This window comes from Chiloscyllium punctatum, chromosome 10, assembly GCF_047496795.1.
Source record: "Chiloscyllium punctatum isolate Juve2018m chromosome 10, sChiPun1.3, whole genome shotgun sequence".
Taxonomy (NCBI): domain Eukaryota; kingdom Metazoa; phylum Chordata; class Chondrichthyes; order Orectolobiformes; family Hemiscylliidae; genus Chiloscyllium; species Chiloscyllium punctatum.
Window position 1 is genome coordinate 106,661,351 of NC_092748.1, and position 22,525 is coordinate 106,683,875.

The window sequence follows — 22,525 nt, forward strand, 5'->3', positions numbered from 1 at the left end:
TTACCTAAACCGACACTCATGGGGGTTCAAGTATCACTTGAGTTCTTCATTAAGAACAGGAAATGTTCAGAATGGTTGTTGGGATATTCTCAATCATGAGAAATATGACAATTAAGTAAGGCCAATGTTAACCATGTCTAGTTTGAGGAACAACAGGAATGTGTCTTGATAGCCTGGTGATCACCCCTAAATTGTAATGCATAAAAAGAAACAAAGAACAAATTTACGTATAACACTTCAAGCCATCTTAAAGTGATTTGAAGCCAATGAAGAACTTTTGAAGTGTTGTTATACAGAACATTGCTCATTTGACTGTCTGCAACTCTCATTATCATCCAAGAAATAATTCACTGCTTGAAGTGATAAGACACTATATTAATGTCTATTTAAGGAAGTGACAGTCTGTCAAAATCTTTCTAATGCAAATGACAAAAGTGACTCATGACGTTTCTCTTCATGAAAGGGATTCATCAGTGGCCAGTTGCTCATAATCATTATACAGCATTTGAAGATAATTTTCATTAGATCATCAAATGATTAAGTCTTATGAATGTTTCATTTATTTTTAATGAGGACTACTAGAAGCACTTTAATACTTCCACTCGCCTTTAGAAGCTGCCATCTTGAAAATTCCCTAACCGGGTATCTGTGTCATTAGTTAACCCTCCTGTTGCTCATCATTTACAATCCTGTGACTCAATAGAAAGCAGACAAAAGTAAATACATTTAAAATCCTTAGCAATAAAGATCAAACATCAGGGATAGCCATTTGCAAGTCTTAATTCTTTAAGCAAATTGTATTATCACTGGACAATGGCAGAACTCCATTGTGTTTCTAAAGAACTGTATATGTAAATAGATTAAATTCTTTATCCACGTGAAAGATACTGGGACTTAAGCATTGACTAATAACATCTGCAGCATCTCTTTCACATAAATCAATGCATCCAGACTTTTCTTGTTTAGGAATTTTGTTGCATTAGATTAAGAAGCAACTTGGTGCATTATTACTTCAATCAGCACATCTGACATGTAGTCTAATATAGATATGGAACTGTAGCTATGTATATTTGATTAGATTTGTCTACTTTTTATTATACATGCTACCATTTGTAGGCTTTTAACACCAAAGCATAGAATGATTCAACAGTGTTTAACCTTGATGCCTTCCTTCATTATAGTTATTGAACTAAGAATATTGATGCAAGATTTGCTGGAGAGGAGAAGCTTGTGGAGTGTCTCATGAGTTCACTATTTCTCTTGCCCTCCAAACATGAAAAGGCTTTGCCTCAAAATCTGCTGGAAGTGTGATCTCACACCCATGTTGTGAGAGGAGCCTTGGTGCCCCATATAGTCTGCCCCCTTAAGCAACAAGGCATAAAAATGGAGATTGAAACAGGATAAGGCTAGTAAAGGAAATAAGGTGAATCTTCAGGAAATCAAGGGCCGAAAGAGGAACAAATAAGGAAGGAAAGATACATCAGAGAGTAGGGAAAAAATAAAATTAACCTCAAACTCCAATTTACTCACAGTATGACTTAGATTTCACAACTTAGTGAGGCAATTTCGAAACAAGGATAAGAATTTTAAAACGGAGACATTGGTTGACTAGAAATCGAAGAAGTCATAGTGGAAAGGGGTACAGGTGAAAGAAATTTGGTATAAGTAAAGACATGGGCAGCAACGTTTTGGATGATCTCAGGATTACAAAGCAGAAAATGGGAGGTTGATTAGAGGCACATTGGAAACTGTCAAAATTAGTGAGAGACATATGTATGTCCAAGCCCTTCTCATTCCATATATAGATTACTTACTGTGGGGAAACAGGCCCTCTGGGCCAACAAGTCCACACTGACCCTCCAAAGAGTAACCCATTTCCCTCACATTATGAACAATTTAGCATGGCCAATCCCCATACAGATATGGGGAGAATGCTAGAATTGAACCTGTGACCCTGGTGCTGTGAGGCAGCAGTGCTAACCACTGAGCCACCGTGCTGTCCACAGTGAGGCTGTTTAATAAACACCTTTAATCCTTTGAATCAGATACAAACACCAACATGCAATTGACAGGTTGCCCTCTATGGTCTATATTTCTTTCTCCCATTGTTAGAGCTTTGTTTCACCAGGCTTTGAATCTGTGAACTTCCTCTTATCATTTCCATTAATACACTTGTTTAATCATACACCTTTATCATGTTGGAATGAAGACATTGAATTGTCTCATTTACATCCACAATGACAGTGCTTCTTACTTTCATCTTCCCTTAGTTGTCCAGTCAACAGCTTGATACTGCCTTACTTACTCTGTTCTGTTCATTTTCAAGGGAACTTTCCTTAATCTTAATCCGACAACTTGCTTTCTAAATTTCATGGGAAATCATCTTTATCTTATGTCATTTTTTAATTTTCTGGATTGAACATCTGGAAACATTACCTGAACATAGACATCTCTCCCTTCTCGATCAATCTTCACACTGTGGAGTTGTCCATTTGCCAGCTTTCCACTATCGATGTTGATGATATCTGCATCTTTATCATTATCCAGCTTGTATCTGATATGGAGGCTCCCTGGAACAAGAATTAATTAAATTTAATCGAAATGACAAGATGTTATAGGCAAAGGAGACCTTTTATTTTCTGAAAGAATCAATCCAAGACTTGCAACAAGAATAGGAATAATGAAAGCCTCATGAAGACCAGACAAATAGAGCTGCAGACCAGGTAAAACTCCTATTGAAACCACTCCATTAAACATGCTAGCTCTAATGCAACAGACAGAACATCTTTGTGCTATCTTATTGAGGAGGGTCACAATCATTGTCTAACTTATCACTAATTCATTCTCGGACTAAACAGATATGTTGTTTTCATTAGATTGTTCGTAATAATGTAAAATGGGAACTGAGCATTTTACATAAGATGACTCCAATTTCTCCACTTATCTCTTTTCCTTATGCTTGAGTTGAGATTGGTGATGATTTTCAATTAATCATCTTTAAACAGTATGAGGCCTATCTCACCATCTGGACCTAGCTCACCGTGTCCTACTATGTGTTGAGCTTGCAGGGAGCTGGGGAACCCTCATTGTATTACAACTCATCACACCATTATACTTGTTATTGATGCAACCTGGAGCATGGTACCCAGTTTCACTGATAAGGCCGTGGGCATCTGATCTTTTCACATTTGAACAATGCTTGAAATCACAATAGGAAATGATAATTCACATTATATTACATGAAAACAAAAATTGAAAATGGAATTTGAATGATCTTGAAGCACAATGAATGGCAGCCCAGCTCCTCAGCCAGAATCTCTGGTTCAAGTCTATGCAAGGACTTGTCGATCAATGATACATTCATAGTATGGCCCAAAAGGTTAAGTATTGACCTTCAAATTCTTCCAATGCTGTCCAATGTCCGGCAACGAGAGTAGGAGAAACTCCTGTTCAGCTATGTGGATTCAAAGAAAATTCAAGTCTCTACCATCTGTAGCTCCAGACAGCAATGTGCATGTAAAATTTCATGTTGTTACATTAACTCACACTCCTTGGGTTGATCGTATAATTGGCTCAATTGGCGAGTGGCCAGTCTGGTTTGGTTTCAACGGTATGGGATTTGATCTATGCTGCAGCTGGTTTCTAATCAGCTTGACCATCCCTGTGCCCTCTATGCACTGGTTGAGGGGTAAGTCCTGTACTTAGTCACCTGGATTGAAGTTCACAATATTTGAGGGTCTTTCTACCAATTCAAGCTGCCCACCTGTTAAACAAATATCCAGCTCTCAAACTTGAGCGAGACAGAGACTATATAGAAACTTCAGGGAGGGTAAAATACCTTTATTTCTTAAATGTGTTTAAATATATTTTAATCCAACAAACTTTATGTAATACTAATTGGGATTGAGTTATTAGCAACTCATGATATGTTATCATTACAATTTGAAACCTCAGGTTCTAAAATTGAAGAATCATCACAGCTTTGGGTTTGATTTATGCTTTTTTACTATGCTGGAGTAACATGGGGGAGACTTGGTTTTAGTTCAGTTTAGAGTTCTATGAGTGGTGAAGAGATGTCTAAGGTTTTGTTTATGTGCATTGAAGTTAGGTTTTTAATAATTCTTGAGGTGAATGATTCAGTGGTCAGAAACCAATAGAAGAAAGAAAGAAATGTTGCCTAGCAACACCCAATAACACAGAGAGAGAGAGAGAGAGAGAGAGAGAGACAGACAGACAGACAAAAACGAGTTTAGTAGAAAGAGGGAATCATCCAGAAGGTCAGGATTTTGCAATTTCAAAGAGAAGCAGGTCATTCAGTGAGAGAGAAAAAAAGCCTGTGCCATTAGCTATACAAACACACAAATGATATGAATAAGAAAAGGCCATTCAACTCATCAAACCTGCCCCACCATTCAATATGATCATTGCTGATTATCGAACTTGGTCCCCTGTTCCAATTTTGATCCCTTTAACCTTCAGAACTATATTTAACTCCTTCTTGATACAAGAGTCAAGTGCCTTCATCTAGATTATGGTCAATGAAGCAGTCCTGCATCATATTATGTTCAATTCAAATCCTGCCCATTCCCCCCATAATCCCTGATTCCCCAACCGATCAAGAATCAATTTATCTCAACCTTCAGTGTCAACAAGGATTCTGCCCAGCAACTCCCTGTGTCAAGGTCTTTCAAAGATTCACAAATCCCTGAGAGAAAAAAATTTCTCCACGTTTCAGCCTTAAATTGGTGACCCTTAATTCTGAGACTATGCCCTCTGGTCCTAGACTCTCCCATGGGGGAAAAGATCCTCTCAGCATTTACGCTGCCAAGCCCCTCAAGAATTCTACATGCTTCAATGAGATCACATCTTCTACACTCCAATGAGTAGAGTCCCAACCTGTTTAACCTTTGCTCATTTAGACAATTCCTCCATAGTAGGGTTCATCTTAGTCAACCTTTTCTGAACTGCCTCTCATAAAATAGTACTTCTCTTTAAATAAGGGGACAAAAACTGCTCACAGTACTCCAGATGTGGTCTCACCAGCACCTTGTACAATTGCAGTAAGCTGTACTCCAAACTCCTTCAAATAAGGGACAACATTCCTGATTCCCTACTGCATGTGTGTGAGCTCTGTGTGTTTCATGCACAATTGCCCCCATGTCCCTTTGTGTTGCAGTTTTCTACAGATTTCCTTGAAGTAATATTGTTCTTTTGTTCTCCCTGACAAAATTAACAACTTCACACTTTCCCACATTAAACCCCATTCACCAAATTTTTGCCCAGTTACTTAACATATTATTGTGGAGGGGAAAACAGAGTTAACATTTCAAGTCCAGTGACCCCGCCTTTGTTACCCATGTTTTGAGAAGGCTTAAAAATATAAATCTTGACAAGGTATCAACTGGAATAAAAGATTCAAACATTGATTGAAAGATTGAGTGGATAGCTTTTGAATGAACATGCATTTTTTGGTTTACAGACCAGTGCACACAAAAGTTCACAAGGGCCCGTAATTAACAAGGAGTCACAAGGAAGGTGGGAGGAAATCCACTTCTGTTTTCTGACAATTTAGAAATTAATTCTTAAATCATTCAGGTGATACATCAATTGTGACAGACCCGCAGTCAGAATATAAAAGATGATTTGGAACAACGAGCAGGCGCCGTTTTGGCAAGATGCCAGTGTCTGATTAGGGAAAGACAAATTAATGAAACCTGAAGTAGGATAATATTGTATTAATTTTCCCTGCTCCACAATGTCGCTCATGCATTAAGCTTTTCTCTTTCGTCTCCTGCAGTTGCACTACTTTTAAACCAAGACATGTCCGATTGAGACTGTAACGCAGTTATCAAGTCACAGAGACGTACAGCATGCAAACAAACCTTTGATCCATGCTGACCAGATATCCTAAACTAATCTAGTCCCATTTGCCAGCATTTGGCCCATATCCCTCTAAACCCTTCCTATTTATATATCAATCCAGATGCCTTTTAAACATTGTAATTATACCAGCCTCAACCACTCTCTGATGAAAAAGTTGCCCTTGAGGTCCGTTTTAAATCTTTCCCATCTCACCCCAAGCCTATTCTCTGTAGTTTTGGACTCCCCTACCCTGAGAAAAGACCTTGACTATTCACTCTATCCATCATGTCCTGTGTCCAAGAATACAGGCTGGATCTTAACCAGAGGTGGTGGCTCCAAAGCTTGAAGATGAGTCTTCCTCTGCATGGCCAGCATCACCCTGAGATAACTGAACACTCTCTGCCCTGTTGATTTGGTCTTTAGACTTAGGGCTGGACTCCCCCCATCCACACTCTCCCCACCTTCCAATCTCTCTACCTTAAAAAGGAGTTACTGACCACTTGGCGTAATGTCTCCTTTCTCAGCTCAGCGTCAATGGTTATTTGAAGGGTGGCTTTAGGAATTTTTTGCCATGTTAAGGGCATTGGCTGGGTAGGCAGGGACAAGGTAGGACTAATAAATTAAACTGCATTTATTTCAATGCAAGGGCACTAACAGGGAAGGCAGTTGAACTCAGGGCATGGTTAGGAACATGGGACTGGGCTATCATAGCAATTACAGAAACATAGTTCAGGGATGGGCAGGACTGGCAGCTTAATGTTCCAGGATACAAATGCTACAGGAAGGATAGAAAGGGAGGCAAGAGAGGAGGGGAAGTAGCATTTTTGATAAGGGATAGCATTACAACTGTGCTGAGGGAGGATATTCCCGGAAATACATCCAGGGACGTTATTTGGGTAGAATTGAGAAATAAGAAAGGGATGAAAACCTTATTGGGAGTGTATTATAGACCCCCCAATAGTCAGAGGGAAATTGAGAAACAAACTTGTAAGGAGATCTCAGCTATCTGTAAGAATAATAGGGTAGTTATGGTCGGGAATTTTAACTTTCCAAACAAAGACTGGGACTGCCATAGTGTTAAGGAATTAGATGGAGAGGAATTTGTTAAGTGTGTACAAGACAATTTTCTGATTCAGTATGTGGATGTACCTACTAGAGAAGGTGCAAAATTTTCCACTTGCTGGAAAAGCGCAGCAGGTCAGGCAGCATCCAAGGAACAGGAGAATCGACGTTTCGGGCATCAGCCCTTCTTCAGGAATGAGGAAAGTGTGTCCAGCAGGCTAAGATAGGGAGGAGGGACTTGGGGGAGGGGGGGTTGGGAATGCGATAGGTGGAGGGAGGTCAAGGTGAGGGTGATAGGCCGGAGTGGGGTGGGGGAGATACTAAATGAGAATTTTGCATCAGTATTTACTGTGGAAAAGGATATGGAAGATATAGACTGTAGGGAAATAGATGGTGACATCTTGCAAAATGTCCAGATTACAGAGGAGGAAGTGCTGGATGTCTTGAAACGGGTAAAGGTGGATAAATCACCAGGACCTGATCAGGTGTACACAAGAACTCTGTGGGAAGCTAGAGAAATGATTGCTGGGCCTCTTGCTGAGATATTTGTATCATCGATAGTCACAGGTGAAGTGCCGGAAGACTGGAGGTTGGCTAACGTGGTGCCACTGTTTAAGAAGGGCGGTAAAGACAAGCCAGGGAACTATAGACTGGTGAGCCTGACCTCAGTGGTGGGCAGGTTGTTGGAGGGAATGCTGAGGGACAGGATGTGCATGTATTTGGAAAGGCAAGGACTGATTCGGGATAGTCAACATGGCTTTGTGCGTGGGAAATCATGTCTCACAAACTTGATTGAGTTTTTTGAAGAAGTAACAAAGAAGATTGATGAGGGCAGAGCAGTAGATGTAATCTGTATAGACTTCAGTAAGGTGTTTGACAAGGTTCCCCATGGGAGACTGATTAGCAAGGTTAGATCTCATGGAATACAGGGAGAACTAGCCATTTGAATACAGAACTGGCTGAAAGGTAGAAGACAGAGGGTGGTGGTGGAGGCTGGTTTTTAAGGCTAGAGGCCTGTGACCAGTGGAGTGCCACAAGGATCAGTGCTTGGTCCTCTAGTTTTTGTCATTTACATAAATGATTTGGATGCGAGCATAAGAGGCACAGTTAGTAAGTTTGCAGATGACACCAAAATTGGAGGTGTAGTGCACAGCAAAGAGGGTTACCTCAGATTACAACAAGATCTTGACCAGATGGGCCAATGGGCTGAGAAGTGGTAGATGGAGTTTAATTCAGATAGATGCGAGGTGCTGCATTTTGGGAAAGCAAATCTTAGCCGGACTTATACACTTAATGGTAAGGTCCTAGGGATTGTTGCTGAACAAAGAGACCTTGGAGTGCACATTCATAGCTCCTTGAAAGTGGAGTTGCAGGTTGATAGGATAGTGAAGAAGGCATTGGTATGCTTTCCTTTATTGGTCAGAGTACTGAGTACAGGAGTTGGGAGGTCATGTTGCGGCTGTAGAGGACATTGGTTCGGCCACTGTTGGAATATTGCGTGCAATTCTGGTCTCCTTCCTATCGGAAAGAAGTTGTGAAACTTGAAAGGGTTCAGAAAAGATTTACAAGGATGTTGCCAGGGTTGGAGGATTTGAACTATAGGAAGAGGCTGAACAGGCTGGGGCTGTTTTCCCTGGAGCGTTGGAGGCTGAGGGGTGACCATATAGATGTTTACAAAATTATGAGGGGAATGGATAGGGTAAATAGGCAAAGTCTTTTCCCTAGAGTCGGGGAGTCCAGAACTGGATGGCATAGGTTTAGGGTGAAAAGGGAAAGATATAAAAGAGACCTAAGGGGCAACGTTTTCACGCAGAGGGTAGTACATGTGTGGAATGAGCTGCCAGAGGAAGTGGTGGAGGCTGGTAGAATTGCAACATTTAAGAAGCATTTGGATGGGTATATGAACAGGAAGGGTTTGGAGGGATATGGGCCGGGTGCTGGCAGGTGGGACTAGATTGGGTTGGGATATCTGGTCGGCATGGATGAGTTGCACCGAAGGGTCTGTTTCCATGCTGTACATCTCTATGACTCTATGTAAATGCAACAAATAGACAGATTTATTGGAACAATTCTTCAAGGAAATTGTAGAGAGTCGGCTACATTGTACAACAGTTATCACAGGATACTTTATTTATTCAGATGTAGGCTAAGATGGCGGTAGCATAAAGGGCAGAGAAGAGCATGCATTCCTGAACGGTATTCAGGACGTTTCTCCTGAGGAAGGTAGGTCAAATCGATCAATTGTCATTGGGAAAGCATTGAGGCCACAGTAATCAATGGATCATAAGGTTAAAGATCACGTGGAAAAGGACAAGTAAATCCAGAATAAAAGTGATTAACTGGGGAGTGCTGACTCCAATGGGGTAAAAAATGGAGTACGGTGCTTGATAAACTGGAAGCAAAGTTTGATATGAGAAGCTGCTGATGAACAATGGGCTTCCTTCAAAGAGGAAATTGTTGGGGTCCAACTGAGGTATGTTCCTGTAACATTCTCTTGTGTCATTCCAGCATCATAGAGTCATTGCGTTATGTAAGGAACCCACTGAGTCCAGGCTGACACTGCATAAAGCAACACAATATCTTGCAAACCCCATCTTTATCTCTGCAGCTCCTTAACTTTATTTTGCTCATGTGCTCATTCAATTTCCTTTTGAAATCGTTCTTCATCCTCGCTTCCACAGTCCTCATAGTTACTGAGCTCCAAGTTGTTATCACTTGCTTTGCAGGACTCACTATAACACAGAACCCCACTGGTCCTCACCTTCCACCCCACCAACCTCTGGATACATCGTATCATCTTCCGTCATGTTCGCCACCTCCAAACAGACCCCACTACCAGGGATATATTTCCCTCCCCACCCCTATCAGTGTTCCGGAGAGACCACTCCCTCCGTGACTCCCTCGTCAGGTCCACACCCCCCCACCAACCCCACCTCCACTCCCGGCACCTTCCCCTGTAACCGCAAGAAGTGCAAAACTTGCGCCCACACCTCCCCCCTTACTTCCCTCCAAGGCCCCAAGGGATCCTTCCATATCCGTCACAAATTCACCTGCACCTCCATACACATCATTTACTGCATCCGCTGCACTCGATGTGGCCTCCTGTACATTGGGGAGACAGGCCGCCTACTTGCGGAACGTTTCAGGGAACACCTCTGGGACACCCGGACCAACCAACCCAATCACCCCGTGGCTCAACACTTTAACTCCCCCTCCCACTCCACCAAGGACATGCAGGTCCTTGGCCTCCTTCATCGTCAGACCCTCACCACACGATGCCTGGAGGAAGAGCGCCTCATGTTCCGCCTAGGAACCCTCCAACCACATGGGATGAATGTAGATTTCTCCAGCTTCTGCATTTCCCCTCCCCCCAACTTAACTCAGTCCCAACCCCTGGATTTAGCACCGCCCTCTTGACCTGCAATCTTCTTCCCGACCTCTCCGCCCCCACCCCCTCTCCGGCCTATCACCCTCACCCTCACTTCCTTCCACCTATCGTATTGCCAGCGCCCCTCCCCCAAATCCTCTCCCCCTTATCTTTTATCTCAGTCCGCCTGGCATACCAGCCCCATTCCTGAAAAAGGGCTTATGCCCCAAACGACGATTCTCCTGCTCCTCGGATGTTGCCTGGCCTGCTGTATTTTTCCAGCATCACATTTTTCAGCTCTGGTCTCCAGCATCTGCTGTCCTCACTTTCTCCTCCTCAATATTAACACTTCCCCTATTCCTCACTTCCTGCTAAAACCTTAAAGCTGTGTCCTCTTATCTTGCACCAGTGGGAAATGGAAAACTTTTGCTGTGAGCTTTTAAATGTTCCCAGAGCACAGTCAGTCTGAGTTGAGCTTACAGGTTATATTACTTTCACAAGCTTATACACTTCTCTCAATCTCCCCTCCCCACTTCCCCACTTCCCCATTCCAAGGAGAATAACCCCAGCTCCCCCAATATAAGCTTTTAGTTTAAATTTCTCATCCTTGGAACCATTCTGTATCTCTGTGGGTATCCTCCTCCTCCTTCATATGCTCCTCGGATGCTGTCTGACCTGCTGTGCTTTTCCAGCACCACTCTAATCTAGACTCTGGTTTCCAGCATCTGAGGTACTCACTTTTGCCTCATTAACATAACTCAGTCAATAGAGCAAGGTATTAAGTTATAGGTGTGTGTTGCAGTTGATGGCCTTAAGTCAGAGTGTTCAAGAAAGGCTATGTTGTTAATGGTTGCTGCCTCTAGGTGAACAAGTCCAATGTTTTCCATATGCAGGTTAAACACCTCAGGATGCTGTTTGAGAAAGGAGCAGATCATTCACTAAGTGTTCTAAACATTGCCTAAAGAACTGGTTTAATTCACTCAAACAACAGAAATTGCTGGTGAAACCCGAAGGGTCTGCCTGCATCTGTGGAGAAAAAGTAGAGCTCACGTTTCAAGTCTGGTAACTTTTCATCAGTCACCAGCCTAGAAACATTGACGCTGCCTTCCTCCCAATGATGTTGCCAGACCTGCTGAGTTTCTCCAAGAGTTTCAGTTTTTGTTTCAGATCTTCAACTTCGACAGTTCTTTGCTTTATTCAGTTGATGAATCATTTCATTGTCATTCATGGGATCTTCCACACCAAGATTGTTGCTACAGTTCTCCCCACTTCAAAGTAAAAAAAGACATTTGTACCTGGATTATGATGAGACATATTTGAGAATTGTGATCCATTTCTATCAAAAACAAATCATTTTTAACATTGTATGTACTCTCTTTGGGGGTTAGATTAGATTATTCACAGTGTGGAAACAGGCCCTTCGGCCCATCAAGTCCACACCAACCCGCCCAGACCCATTCCCCTACACTTACCCCTGACTAATCCACCTAACACTACAGGCAATTTAGCATGGCCAATTCACCTAACCTGCACATTTTTGGACTGTGGGAGGAAACCAGAGTAAACCCACACAGACACGGGGAGAATGTGCAAACTCCACACAGACAGTCGCTTGAGGCGGGAATTGAACTCGGGTCTCTGACACTGTGAGGCAGCAGTGCTAACCACTGTGTCACCGTGCCACGCACACTTTATATAATCTTATTTACGTTGCCAGAAAGCTTCTGTGAAGGTACAGCTTTCCAGCAGACACGTGGCACATCATTAATTTCAGTGAACATTGCTATTCTGTCACCACAGGCCATACCATATGGTAGGCTGATGCTGAGCGGAAACTGTTCAGTTGTCATCTGTCAGAATTATTCCCTAACTCAACCTTCATTTCAGTTCACAAGTCTGATTACACTTGCAAAAGCTTCTTACTGAATTTTCACCTGTCACTGTTGAATTTAGTTCCTTGTCTTTCAATTTGAATGTGGAAAAAGCTTTATTCCTCCAATTTTAGCTCATTTTCCCCAATCTGTATTGTCCTTCGTGCACTTTAAACACTCTGCTTTGTCACATTTCTTCATTGTCATTCCAGTCCACTGTAGAGCTTTCAGCTCTCCTGTATGATTCCAATCTTCTGTCACTATCCCTTTCTGTTACACTCCAACCCACCATTACAATTCAAGCCTCTTATAATTCATGTCTGCATTATAGTTCGAGTCTTCTGTTACATATTATGCTCTTCTTTACAATCCCAGCCCTCTGTTAAGGTCTACCTTTCTGCACCCATCTAGCCAACCATTACAATTCATATTCTCTATTACAGTCCATCTTTCCATTTCAGTTCCACCTCCAATGTTCACTTCAGCTCTCCTGTACAATTCCAGACCTCTGTTTAGATGTACCTTTCTGCTACAGTCTCACCCATCATTAAAGTTCATCTTATAGTGCAGCTCTCCATTAGACATCTAGCCCTCTGTCAGAGTTCAGCTCTTCAGTACAACTCTAGTCCTCTGTTAAGATCCACCTCTCTCTTACAATCTAGCACACTATTAGGTTACAGCTGAATGTTACAGTCCAGCTGTCCATTACAACTGTAGCACTCTACGAGGATCTATTTCTCTGTTACAATTTAGTGCACCATTACAATCCCAGCCCCCTGTTACATTGCATCTCTCCATGACAACTTCAGACCTCCATTAAGGTCTACTTCTCTGTTACAATCTCGCCCACCATTACAATTAAAGCCCTAGGTTACAGTCCAGCTTTCTATACAGTTTCTTCTCTACCCACTGCAGTTACAGTCTTCAGTCTCTCTTGCATTTTGTGAAAGTGATGCATTGTTCATAAAAAACTAAAAGTCCAGGAAAAACACAGCAGGTCTGGCAGCAACTGTGGCAGGAGAAACAAGTTAATGTTTGAAGTCCAACATTCAGAAGAATAGAAGGTAGACATTGAGGTTTGGAAGCTGCTACTAGGGAAGTCTTGGTGAGTTACTAAAGTACACCTTGTAGATGGTACACACTGTTCCCACTGTGTATTGATAAAGTGGAATGAATGTTGAAGATGAGGGATTGGGTGACTATCAGACACATTTCTTTGTCCTGTATGGTATCAAGCTTCTTAAATCAATCTCTTTTGGCCTCTGTCAGTTTCGGCTATAAAATGTAGTAGATATCAGTGAAGACCCGGGGAAGCTGAGATTAGATTAGATTACAGTGTGGAAACAGGCCCTTCGGCCCAACAAGTCCACACCGACCCGCTGAAGCGCAACCCGCCCATACCCCTAACCTAACACTACGGGCAATTTAGCATGGCCAATTCACCTGGCCTGCGCATCTTTGTGACTGTGGGAGGAAACCGGAGCACCCGGAGGAAACCCACGCAGACACGGGGAGAACGTGCAAACTCCACACAGTCAGTCGCCTGGTTCAGGAATTGAACCCGGGTCTCTGGTGCTGTGAGGCAGCAGTGCTAACCACTGTGCCACCGTGCCGCCCACTTCTGTCCTTGCAGCAGACAAGATTAAGCGAGTTAATGAAGGTGCTAAAATTCATGAATTGTTTTCACAAAGTGATTAGTAGAAAGTATCTTCCATGGCGGAACCATCAAAGGACAAAGAGTTAAGGCAAATATTGAGTTTTTATTTTACTATCTGTATAATGATCAGAACACTCTGCCTAATGGGTTGTGGAAGCAGAATTAATAGTGACTTTCAAAAGGGATTTAGCCAACACTCATGCCACACAAGTGCCAAGCAATGACCATTTGAAACAAAAGCGATGTGAACTATTGCCCCTGACATTCAATGGCATCACCATCATTGAATGCCCAACTCAACTGAACCATTCACATAAAAACGGTGGCTGCAAGAGCAGCTTAGAGGTCCAATGTCTCATTGGCACAAGTTAGGATGTAATGGAATATTCCCCAATTGCCTGGATGAGAGAAGCTCCACCAACACTCAGGATGCTTGACACTAATCAGGACAAAGTGGTCCATGTGATGGGCACTCCACACACCACTGGCCATGCTTTTCATTCTCTTTCGAATATCTCCTTATGTGGTACACTGTAAATCCTCTTTGGTCGCATTCCTGTGGAGAACCTTGGTATGTTCTTCTACTTTAAAGCAGTTACATAAATGCAGTTTGTTGTTGTTGTTGATTAATCATGCTATATCACAACTTAAACCAGCTTAAACCAACTAAACCCCTGGCTTAAATGCAGCAGATGTTTGAGGCCAAAGACTCTTCCTGTAAGTTTCCTGCCTTCTACCATGAGACCTTTCAGATTTTTGTTGGGAAAATGAATGAGTTAATGGAGCTGCAGCAATACAGCTGCTGTACTGTATAAATTCAAGCTGTTTGATTTGTTACAAACATTTCTATACTTGTCGCTCACTTTGTTTGTCTGTGTGAATATGATAAAATGTGTTCTCACAAGATAATGGGCTGTCTTAAATGAACCAGCTGTTTTGACTTTCTCTTCAAGTTATGTGCAAAAATGTGTAGCTGTAATTGAGTTTTGACAGACATTAACATTTGAAGTCTGTCAAAACTCAATTACAGCAACACAACGATATTTGGAGTCTGTCCCCCTGCATGCTGATAGTAAAGATTTCTGATTTTTAACCTCTCAAGACTCCAAGTGGATTTGTCCCACAATTTCAAATAGCTCTGTTCTGTGCTGCATTAGACAGTGGATTGAACTAATGACGTGATAATGAGCTTTGTAAAGTTTGCAATCATCAGGAAGCAAGCAGAGATTCCTCATGACGTTTTCACCCGTTTCTGTCTGTTTCTTATTTTATCTTCGGACTCCCAAACTAAAATAATAGCGAGGAACTGCTTTACTTTGTAAACAGCAAATATGAGTCTCATCAGATATTGCCTTCTGTGTGTTTGAGAAATATGTGGGAGAATGCCAAACTGAAAAGTTTCATAATCTTCCACCAACATTTGAAAATAAAGCAGCACCCACAGCTCAAGATTAGAGGCATCACTCCTTTCTCTACTTAAAAACCCAATTTCCTCCCATTAAAAATGGTGATTCTTATGAATGTAGAGCTGTAATTTAAAAAATAAATCTATTGCAGGTGGTGCACGCCCCATGTTACCAAATGACTGCAGAAAGTCCCACGCCTATTTAATGAAGGAAATGTGAAAATGTGCAGATAAAAGGAGCATGTTTAAATGCCTCTCTATTTGGAATATACCAGGATGTGCTGACACATCAACACAAGTGACAATATAATAGATTGTGCCTGTCATTTCAAGCACAATGAAGCTGCAGTTCACTGCTGAACCACTAGATAGAGATAGAGAGCCAATGATAGGTTCAATGCCATCGGGGAATCATGCAGCAGCTATTGGCTGACCACTCAAAAGTCCAGCAAAAAACTGTTACTATTTATGGCTCATTTATTTGCAGCTATGTAACTGCTTTCTTATCCTATTTACTTCTTATTCTTCTATCCTAGGAACATTCCTTGTGGCCTCAGATCTCTTGAGGGAGACCTTAACAAGCATCTTTTGAAAGTAAAGATAAATAGCATCAGTCATCTCATCCATCAGTTCTGTCATATCTACAGCGAATGTCTTTTGCAGGTCCACAATCACTTGGAATTACTGTGTTCTGTCTTGTGACACAAACTTAAATGTTTTCCATTCTAATAAGAGTTCAGAATTTATTCAACTCCACCACACACGACCAGTCTTGCAAGTTCTGGGAATATTAATCATGTACCAATTTTTCAGCACGACCTCTCTACTTAACGAGCAACAACAAATTACAGACATAGCTTCCATATTTTACTCTTATTATCTTAAGTGTCCTTAAATGTATTCTGAATGATCTTATCTCCTTAAGAATAGTTGCATGCTCTTGTCTTTAAGTAACTGTTTAATTATTCATGCTTGTTTTGCTCGTGAAGTTAGTTTAATTTCTTCAAGGGCACAATCCTGTTTAGCATAACGGCAGTTAGTTCAACTATCTAACATAAAAAGGCTGTAAGCCCATTGTTTTTGGTTCACTTTTCCCATCTCTCCTGCTGGTCTTCGAAATAATTTTATGGTTGCTTCCTTCCTTTCAATGTGATGATGTGTTACAGTCCACTCAAGGAATCTGAGGTGCAAAGGCAACATGCACTTTTACGCAAATGCTGTAGTCTAGAGTTGGGGATGGTGGTGGTAGAGGCTCCATTGGCTTTTCCCAAAGGAAGCACAACCACCTGGTATGGAAGGCCACTCGAGAGATATCAGCAAAATCATTCTACATCATGCAACAGATTGGTTCTGCCAAATCAAGAGGTGATAAACTGTTTGTGACTGTTGGAACGATATCTGCAGAAGAGATCATCAGATCAACATATGGTAGGTAGGCAATGGCCTAGTGGGATTATCACTGGACTGTGAATGTAGACACCCAGGTCGTATCCTGGGGGTTCCGGTTCAAATCCTGCCATGGCAGATGGTGGAATTTGAATTCAGTAAAATCTGGAAGAGTCTAGTTATGATGGTGAATCCATTGTTGACAGTTAACTCAGCAACATTAATAAGATTTAAATAATCCTTGGATAAGCACATGGATGATGATGGGATTGTTTAGGGGTTAGATTAGTTCACAGGTTGGTGCAACATCGAGGGCCGAGGGGCTTGTTCTGCGCTGTATTGTTCAATGCTCTATATGTGTCAGATAGAAACTTGTACATCACTGTAGTGAGTAACTCACCTCCTGACTCCCAAAGCCTGTCCACCATTAACAAGGCACAAGTCAGCAGTGTGATGGAATACTCCCCACTTGCCTGGATGGGTGCAGCTCCAACAACACTCAAGAAACTTGACACCATCCAGGACAAAGCTGGTTGATTGGCATCACATGCACAAGTACTCAGTCATTCCACCACAGATACTCAGCTGTAGCAGTGTACACTATCTATGAGAATCATTGCAGAAATTCATCAAAGATCCTTAGAGAGCACTTTCCAAATGCACAAACATTTCTCTCTAGAAGGATTAAGTTGGGGGGGGGGGGTCAGATACATGGGAACTCCACCATCTGTAAGTTCATCTCCAAGCTATTCTGACTTGGAAATATTCCACTGTTCCTTCAGTGTCGCTAGATCAAAATCCTGGAACTCCCTCCAGATCAGCATTATGTATCTACCTATAGAATAGCAACTGCAGTAATTCAAGAAGGCTGTGCACCACCATCTTCTCAAGGCTGGTTCAGTCAATGATGCCCATGTCCCACAAGTGAATAAAAGAAGAATACCATGACCTTGACAATCCCATTCAATGAGCTCAACACATTGATCCAATGATGGTCCTCTCAAAAGTCAAGTTGAGGCCATATTGTTGGAATTGCACATTGTTAATTAATTTTTATGACCAACTGGAATATGGAATTTTAAAAATGCATTCATGGAATCATAATGAAGCTGCCTAGGCTGGCAGGTATTAACTATCCCTAATTGCCCAGAGTACAGTTAGGAACCAATCGATCACGCTACCAAGTGTCTGGTGTCACATGGAGGCCAGTCCATGTATGGGTAGCAGATTTCCTTCCCTAAAAGACACCAATTAAAGAGATGGGTTCTTCAAATGCAACTTACATCACCTTCCATGGTGGGATTCTGTGCAATATCGCCAGAACATTAGACTGCGCCTCTGGATTAATAATCCAATAATGCTTCCACCATCACCCCTTTCTGCACTGAAAGGGTTCTAAAGGAACATGTGCTCTCCAGGAGTTGTATTCAGCAATTATGACTAAAAATCAGAAATTGAAGAGTGTTTTGGTTTACCTATTATTTACAAAACCTCAATATATCTTGTGAATAGAATGCCAGCCAAAGCTTTTCAGGAGAGATATAAAGATGGGTTTTACTACTTTAATTGCTGAACAGACTGGTGGAAGAGGCCTTGTGCTGAAGGCTGTCAAGCAACAGCCTTTGGAAAAGTTGCTCTATGAGTACACACCTGATTTGAAGGAACAAACCTGCAAGCAGGTGGAAGCAAAAAGATTCCCCTCTTCTGGAAAGGATGCACGGATACCTTCTGGGAACCTGAGGAAGTTGCAGAAAACAGGATGACCCCTAGAATGGACAGATTGTCTTATGAGCAAAGGCTGGTAATCTACCCTCTGGAGTTCAAAAGAATGAAAAGTGATCCCAGAGAGACAATAAGATTCTTAATGGGCTTGACAGGGTAAATGCTGAGAGGAGGCTTCCCTTCATGGGAAAGTCTTGTACCATTGGGCACATTCTCAGAATTAAGGAGTGTCAATTTAAGACTAAGATGTGGACGGATTTCTTCTCTCAGTTGCAACAGAGAGCTATGGCCGGGGTATACCCAGGACTTAGATGCATAGATCCTTGATCAGTAGAGGAATCAAGACTTATGAGACAAGGGCAGGAAAATGGATGCGAGGAATGTCAGATCAGCCATGATCTTATTGAATGGCAGAGCAGGCTCAAAGGGCCATATGGCCTCCTCCAGTTTTTATTTCTTTTGGTCGTACTACCTATATCTTCCTCAAACTCTGAAAGCCAAATGGTTACTTCTATTCAAAGATGCAAGTCTAATGTGACTCTTATCTGAACTGAGGTCTGAATTAAAGATCTCATCCATCCTAAAGCAGTTAGCATTGTGATCTTAATGACAGGGAGTTCACTGGACCTTTAAATTTGACCCTTAATCACATTGGGTGTTTTCCTATCCTTTTTAGAAAATCCCTCTGCAGCGTTGTACTGTCTTATCTGATGTGACTGTGTATGGTAATGATGAAAGAGGTATAGTTTAAAGCACTTTTTTAAAAAATTAGCTCAGTTGATATCCAGTATCACCACTTACTGTAAGAGTAATTTGCTGACAATGAACATGTTATTTTTTTTAATGAAGAAACATTGTCAAAATCTCTTATGTTCTAGATAATGGTAGTAAATATAAATACATTTACCATTTCGGTGAATTTATCATACATCTTGTAAAATACAAATAGTTCTTCTATAATGCGAAGGTTGCATTCTTGTGTAACCCAGCATTGTAGAAAAATTGCGTTTTAGAAACAGCACTTAAAGTGTTGGCAATGTAATCGCGATACAGCCAACATACGTTTTAAAAGTTAGCGCTTTAGAAATAGTATTCCCAACTCGTCAATCGTGTTCCAGTGAATTTGCATTAATGCATCAGGCTTCCTACTCCTGCCTGATTAGCTGTGCTTTTCCAGCACCTTTAATCTCGACTCTGATCCCCAGTGTCTGCAGTCCTGACTTTTGCCTATGATTAAGGGGGTTTGAATAAGAAAAAGAACGACCTGCAGTGAGACTTGACTATGTGTATACTTATTCCATCAGCGTTGTAACAAATTTGGGTGTTCTGAGTGGGATACTGCTTATGAAATCTGTACAACTAAGAGACTTTACATGGGCTACAGTAACAGATAAAGAAGAAATGGACACATACCATACTTGTCATATTATGATAATAAATTGGCAATGGAAGAGACTAAAGCTCCTTGAAAGAGCCAGGGTGTATCCATGACTGGTTTACAAGATTTAACCAAGGCTAAGCCAATAGAATTGGTGAAGGAGTTACATTTTTGTGCCAAAGCTGAGAAGTCAGAGATATTTAATGTACTAACATAGCATTTGGGATTGGAGGAAACACAATAGAAGCCAATTAATCCAAGTAGTGAAGCATCACAGATAGTTAGGATTGACCTATGATAAAGGGGCTAGATTAGAGTGATGCTGGAAAAGCACAGCCAGTCAGGCAGCATCCGAGGAGCAAGAAAATCGATGTTTTGGGCAAAAGCCCTTCATCAGGCTTCCTACTCCTGCCTGATTGGCTGTGCTTTTCCAGCACCTTTAATCTAGACTCTGATCCCCAGTGTCTGCAGTCCTGACTTTTGCCTATGATTAAGGGGGTTTGAATAAAAAAAAGAAGGATTTAGAAATAGAATTCTAAACAAAAAAAGGACAAGAGTAAGAAAGAACATTTTAATTGAAAAGAATGGAAAGGGAAATGGAAATGAATAAGCTTGAACTTAAGCTGATAGAAAAAAAGACAGCATTTAAGAAACTGGACAAGTATTGCAAAGGGAAAGATAAGTGAGGCAAGAGAGAGAAAAGGTGAAAGAAAGGGAAACATAGTTGAGGAGCATAGTATTGAAAAAGAGAAATTAGATGCAGAGGAAGATTATGATGAGGAGAAATGTAACCATAATCTAAGATTCAGTAAGGATCCTTTGTAATATTTATACATGGTCTCCCAAATTTAGAAAAAAAAAGATGCAGAAGTATTCTTTACATCATTTGAAAAATCAGCAAAACACGAGTCTCCAAAGGAAAGTTGTATGCATGTCTGTGCAGAGCAAGTTGACCGGTAGAGTTCATGAGATTTATTCATCACCTCCATAAGGTGTTTCTGTGGAATATCATGCTGAGGTAAATGTGTATGTGTTAGTTCCTGAAGTATACAGGTACAAATTGTGGGCGGCACGGTGGCACAGTGGTTAGCGTGGCACAGTGGTTAGCACTGCTGCCTCACAGCGCCAGAGACCCGGGTTCAATTCCCGCCTAAGGCGACCGACTGTGTGGAGTTTGCACGTTCTCCCCGTGTCTGCGTGGGTTTCCTCCGGGTGCTCCGGTTTCCTCCCACAGTCCAAAGATGTGCAGGTTAGGTGAATTGGCCATGCTAAATTGCCCGTAATGTTAGGTAAGGGGTAGATGTAGGGGTATGGGTGGGTTGCGCTTCAGCGGGGCAGTGTGGACTTGTTGGGCCGAAGGGCCTGTTTCCACACTGTAAGTAATCTAATCTAATCTAAATTTTGAAAATTAAGAGGTATACTTGGTCTCTCTTGTATTCCCTCCAATCCCAAGTTTTGCTAGTACTTCAGTAATCTCTGACTTCTCATGTATGAAAGTTAGCCCTTTTGCAAATTCTATTAGCTTAGCCTTAGTTAAGCTTAGATAGATATACATTGTGTTTGGAAGGCTTAAACAAAGCAATTTTTACCATTACACATACACATCAGCAATAGGTATAGCTCTCAGAGAAATTGTTCCTTAAAAGAACTTAAAAATTCATTTCTTGCAGTAATCAGAACCCATGTTAAGGACCAGAAGATTGCAACATTCAGGCAGCAGAGAAGGCTATTGTTTCTAAACCTATCCATTAAATTGAAACTTTTCCAACCATCCTGATCAGTCCAAAAAGGATGGTAGATGGCGGAGTGAAAGGATGGCAAGTAGCCAGGGTTCATGAGGCACAGCTGGGAATTCCCCCAGAATGCATCTTCATTCCAGAAAGGATGCTGTTGAGGGACGGAGTGAGAATTGGAGGCCTGACTGTTTCCAATGTAACAATGTGGAACACCTTCATTCAGAATGGTGGGAGTTACAATGGAAGCCCATGGGAAAAATTGGAGTTTACCAGAGTGAGTTTGAAAAAAGGAGTTCAGCAGGATGATATCACAGATCAAATTGTAACTTTAACTACAACCATGAAAGTGAAGTTAAACACTTCTGTGAGTACAGCAGAGGTGAATAAGATATATGAGAGATATAACAAAATTTTGTCAACAGAAAATATAACAGTTTTTTCCACAAATGATATGGTTAAATCCATAACTAAGAGATGCAAAAGCTACTCAAACTTATTGGCTTGAAAAATTATGTAATGTAATTTTTCCACCAGAAAATGAAATTGAAAGGCAAAGTTGCAAATAATGACATGAATAGAGGATATGTATAATCCTTCCTTTGTTAAAAAGCGCATTAAGAATGTTCGTGCTCAACATAAACCTGTTAACATCCTCACACACTCTATACAAACCTATTAACATCCCCACACACTCTAAATAAACCTGTAAACATCTTCACACACTCTACATAAACCTGTTAACATCCTCACACACTCTACATAAACCTATTAACACTCTCTATGCTACTTTCTCCCCACCCCCACCCTCCTCTAGCTTATCTCTCCACGCTTCAGGCTCTCTGCCTTTATTCCTGATGAAGGGCTTTTGCCCGAAACGTCAATTTTACTGCTCCTCGGATGCTGCCTAAACTGCTGTGCTCTTCCAGCACCACTAATCCAAAATAAACCTATTAACATCCTCACAAACTCTAAATAAACCTGTTAACATCCCCATACACTCTACACTAACCTGTTAACATCCTCATACACTCTAAATAAAACTGTTAATATCCTCACACATTCTACGTACACCTGCTAAC

At 41.5% G+C, this 22,525-nt stretch overlaps 1 protein-coding gene across 1 annotated transcript in view; it reads right to left on the reverse strand.

The window, feature by feature from the left end:
- Positions 1-22,525, reverse strand: part of LOC140482418 (contactin-associated protein-like 5) — a 1,108,772-nt gene that overhangs the window by 123,740 nt on the left and 962,507 nt on the right. The window contains exon 20 of the mRNA XM_072579902.1: positions 2,437-2,570. Within this exon, the coding sequence (XP_072436003.1) occupies positions 2,437-2,570 (134 nt within the window). The remainder of the gene's footprint in view (positions 1-2,436; positions 2,571-22,525) is intronic.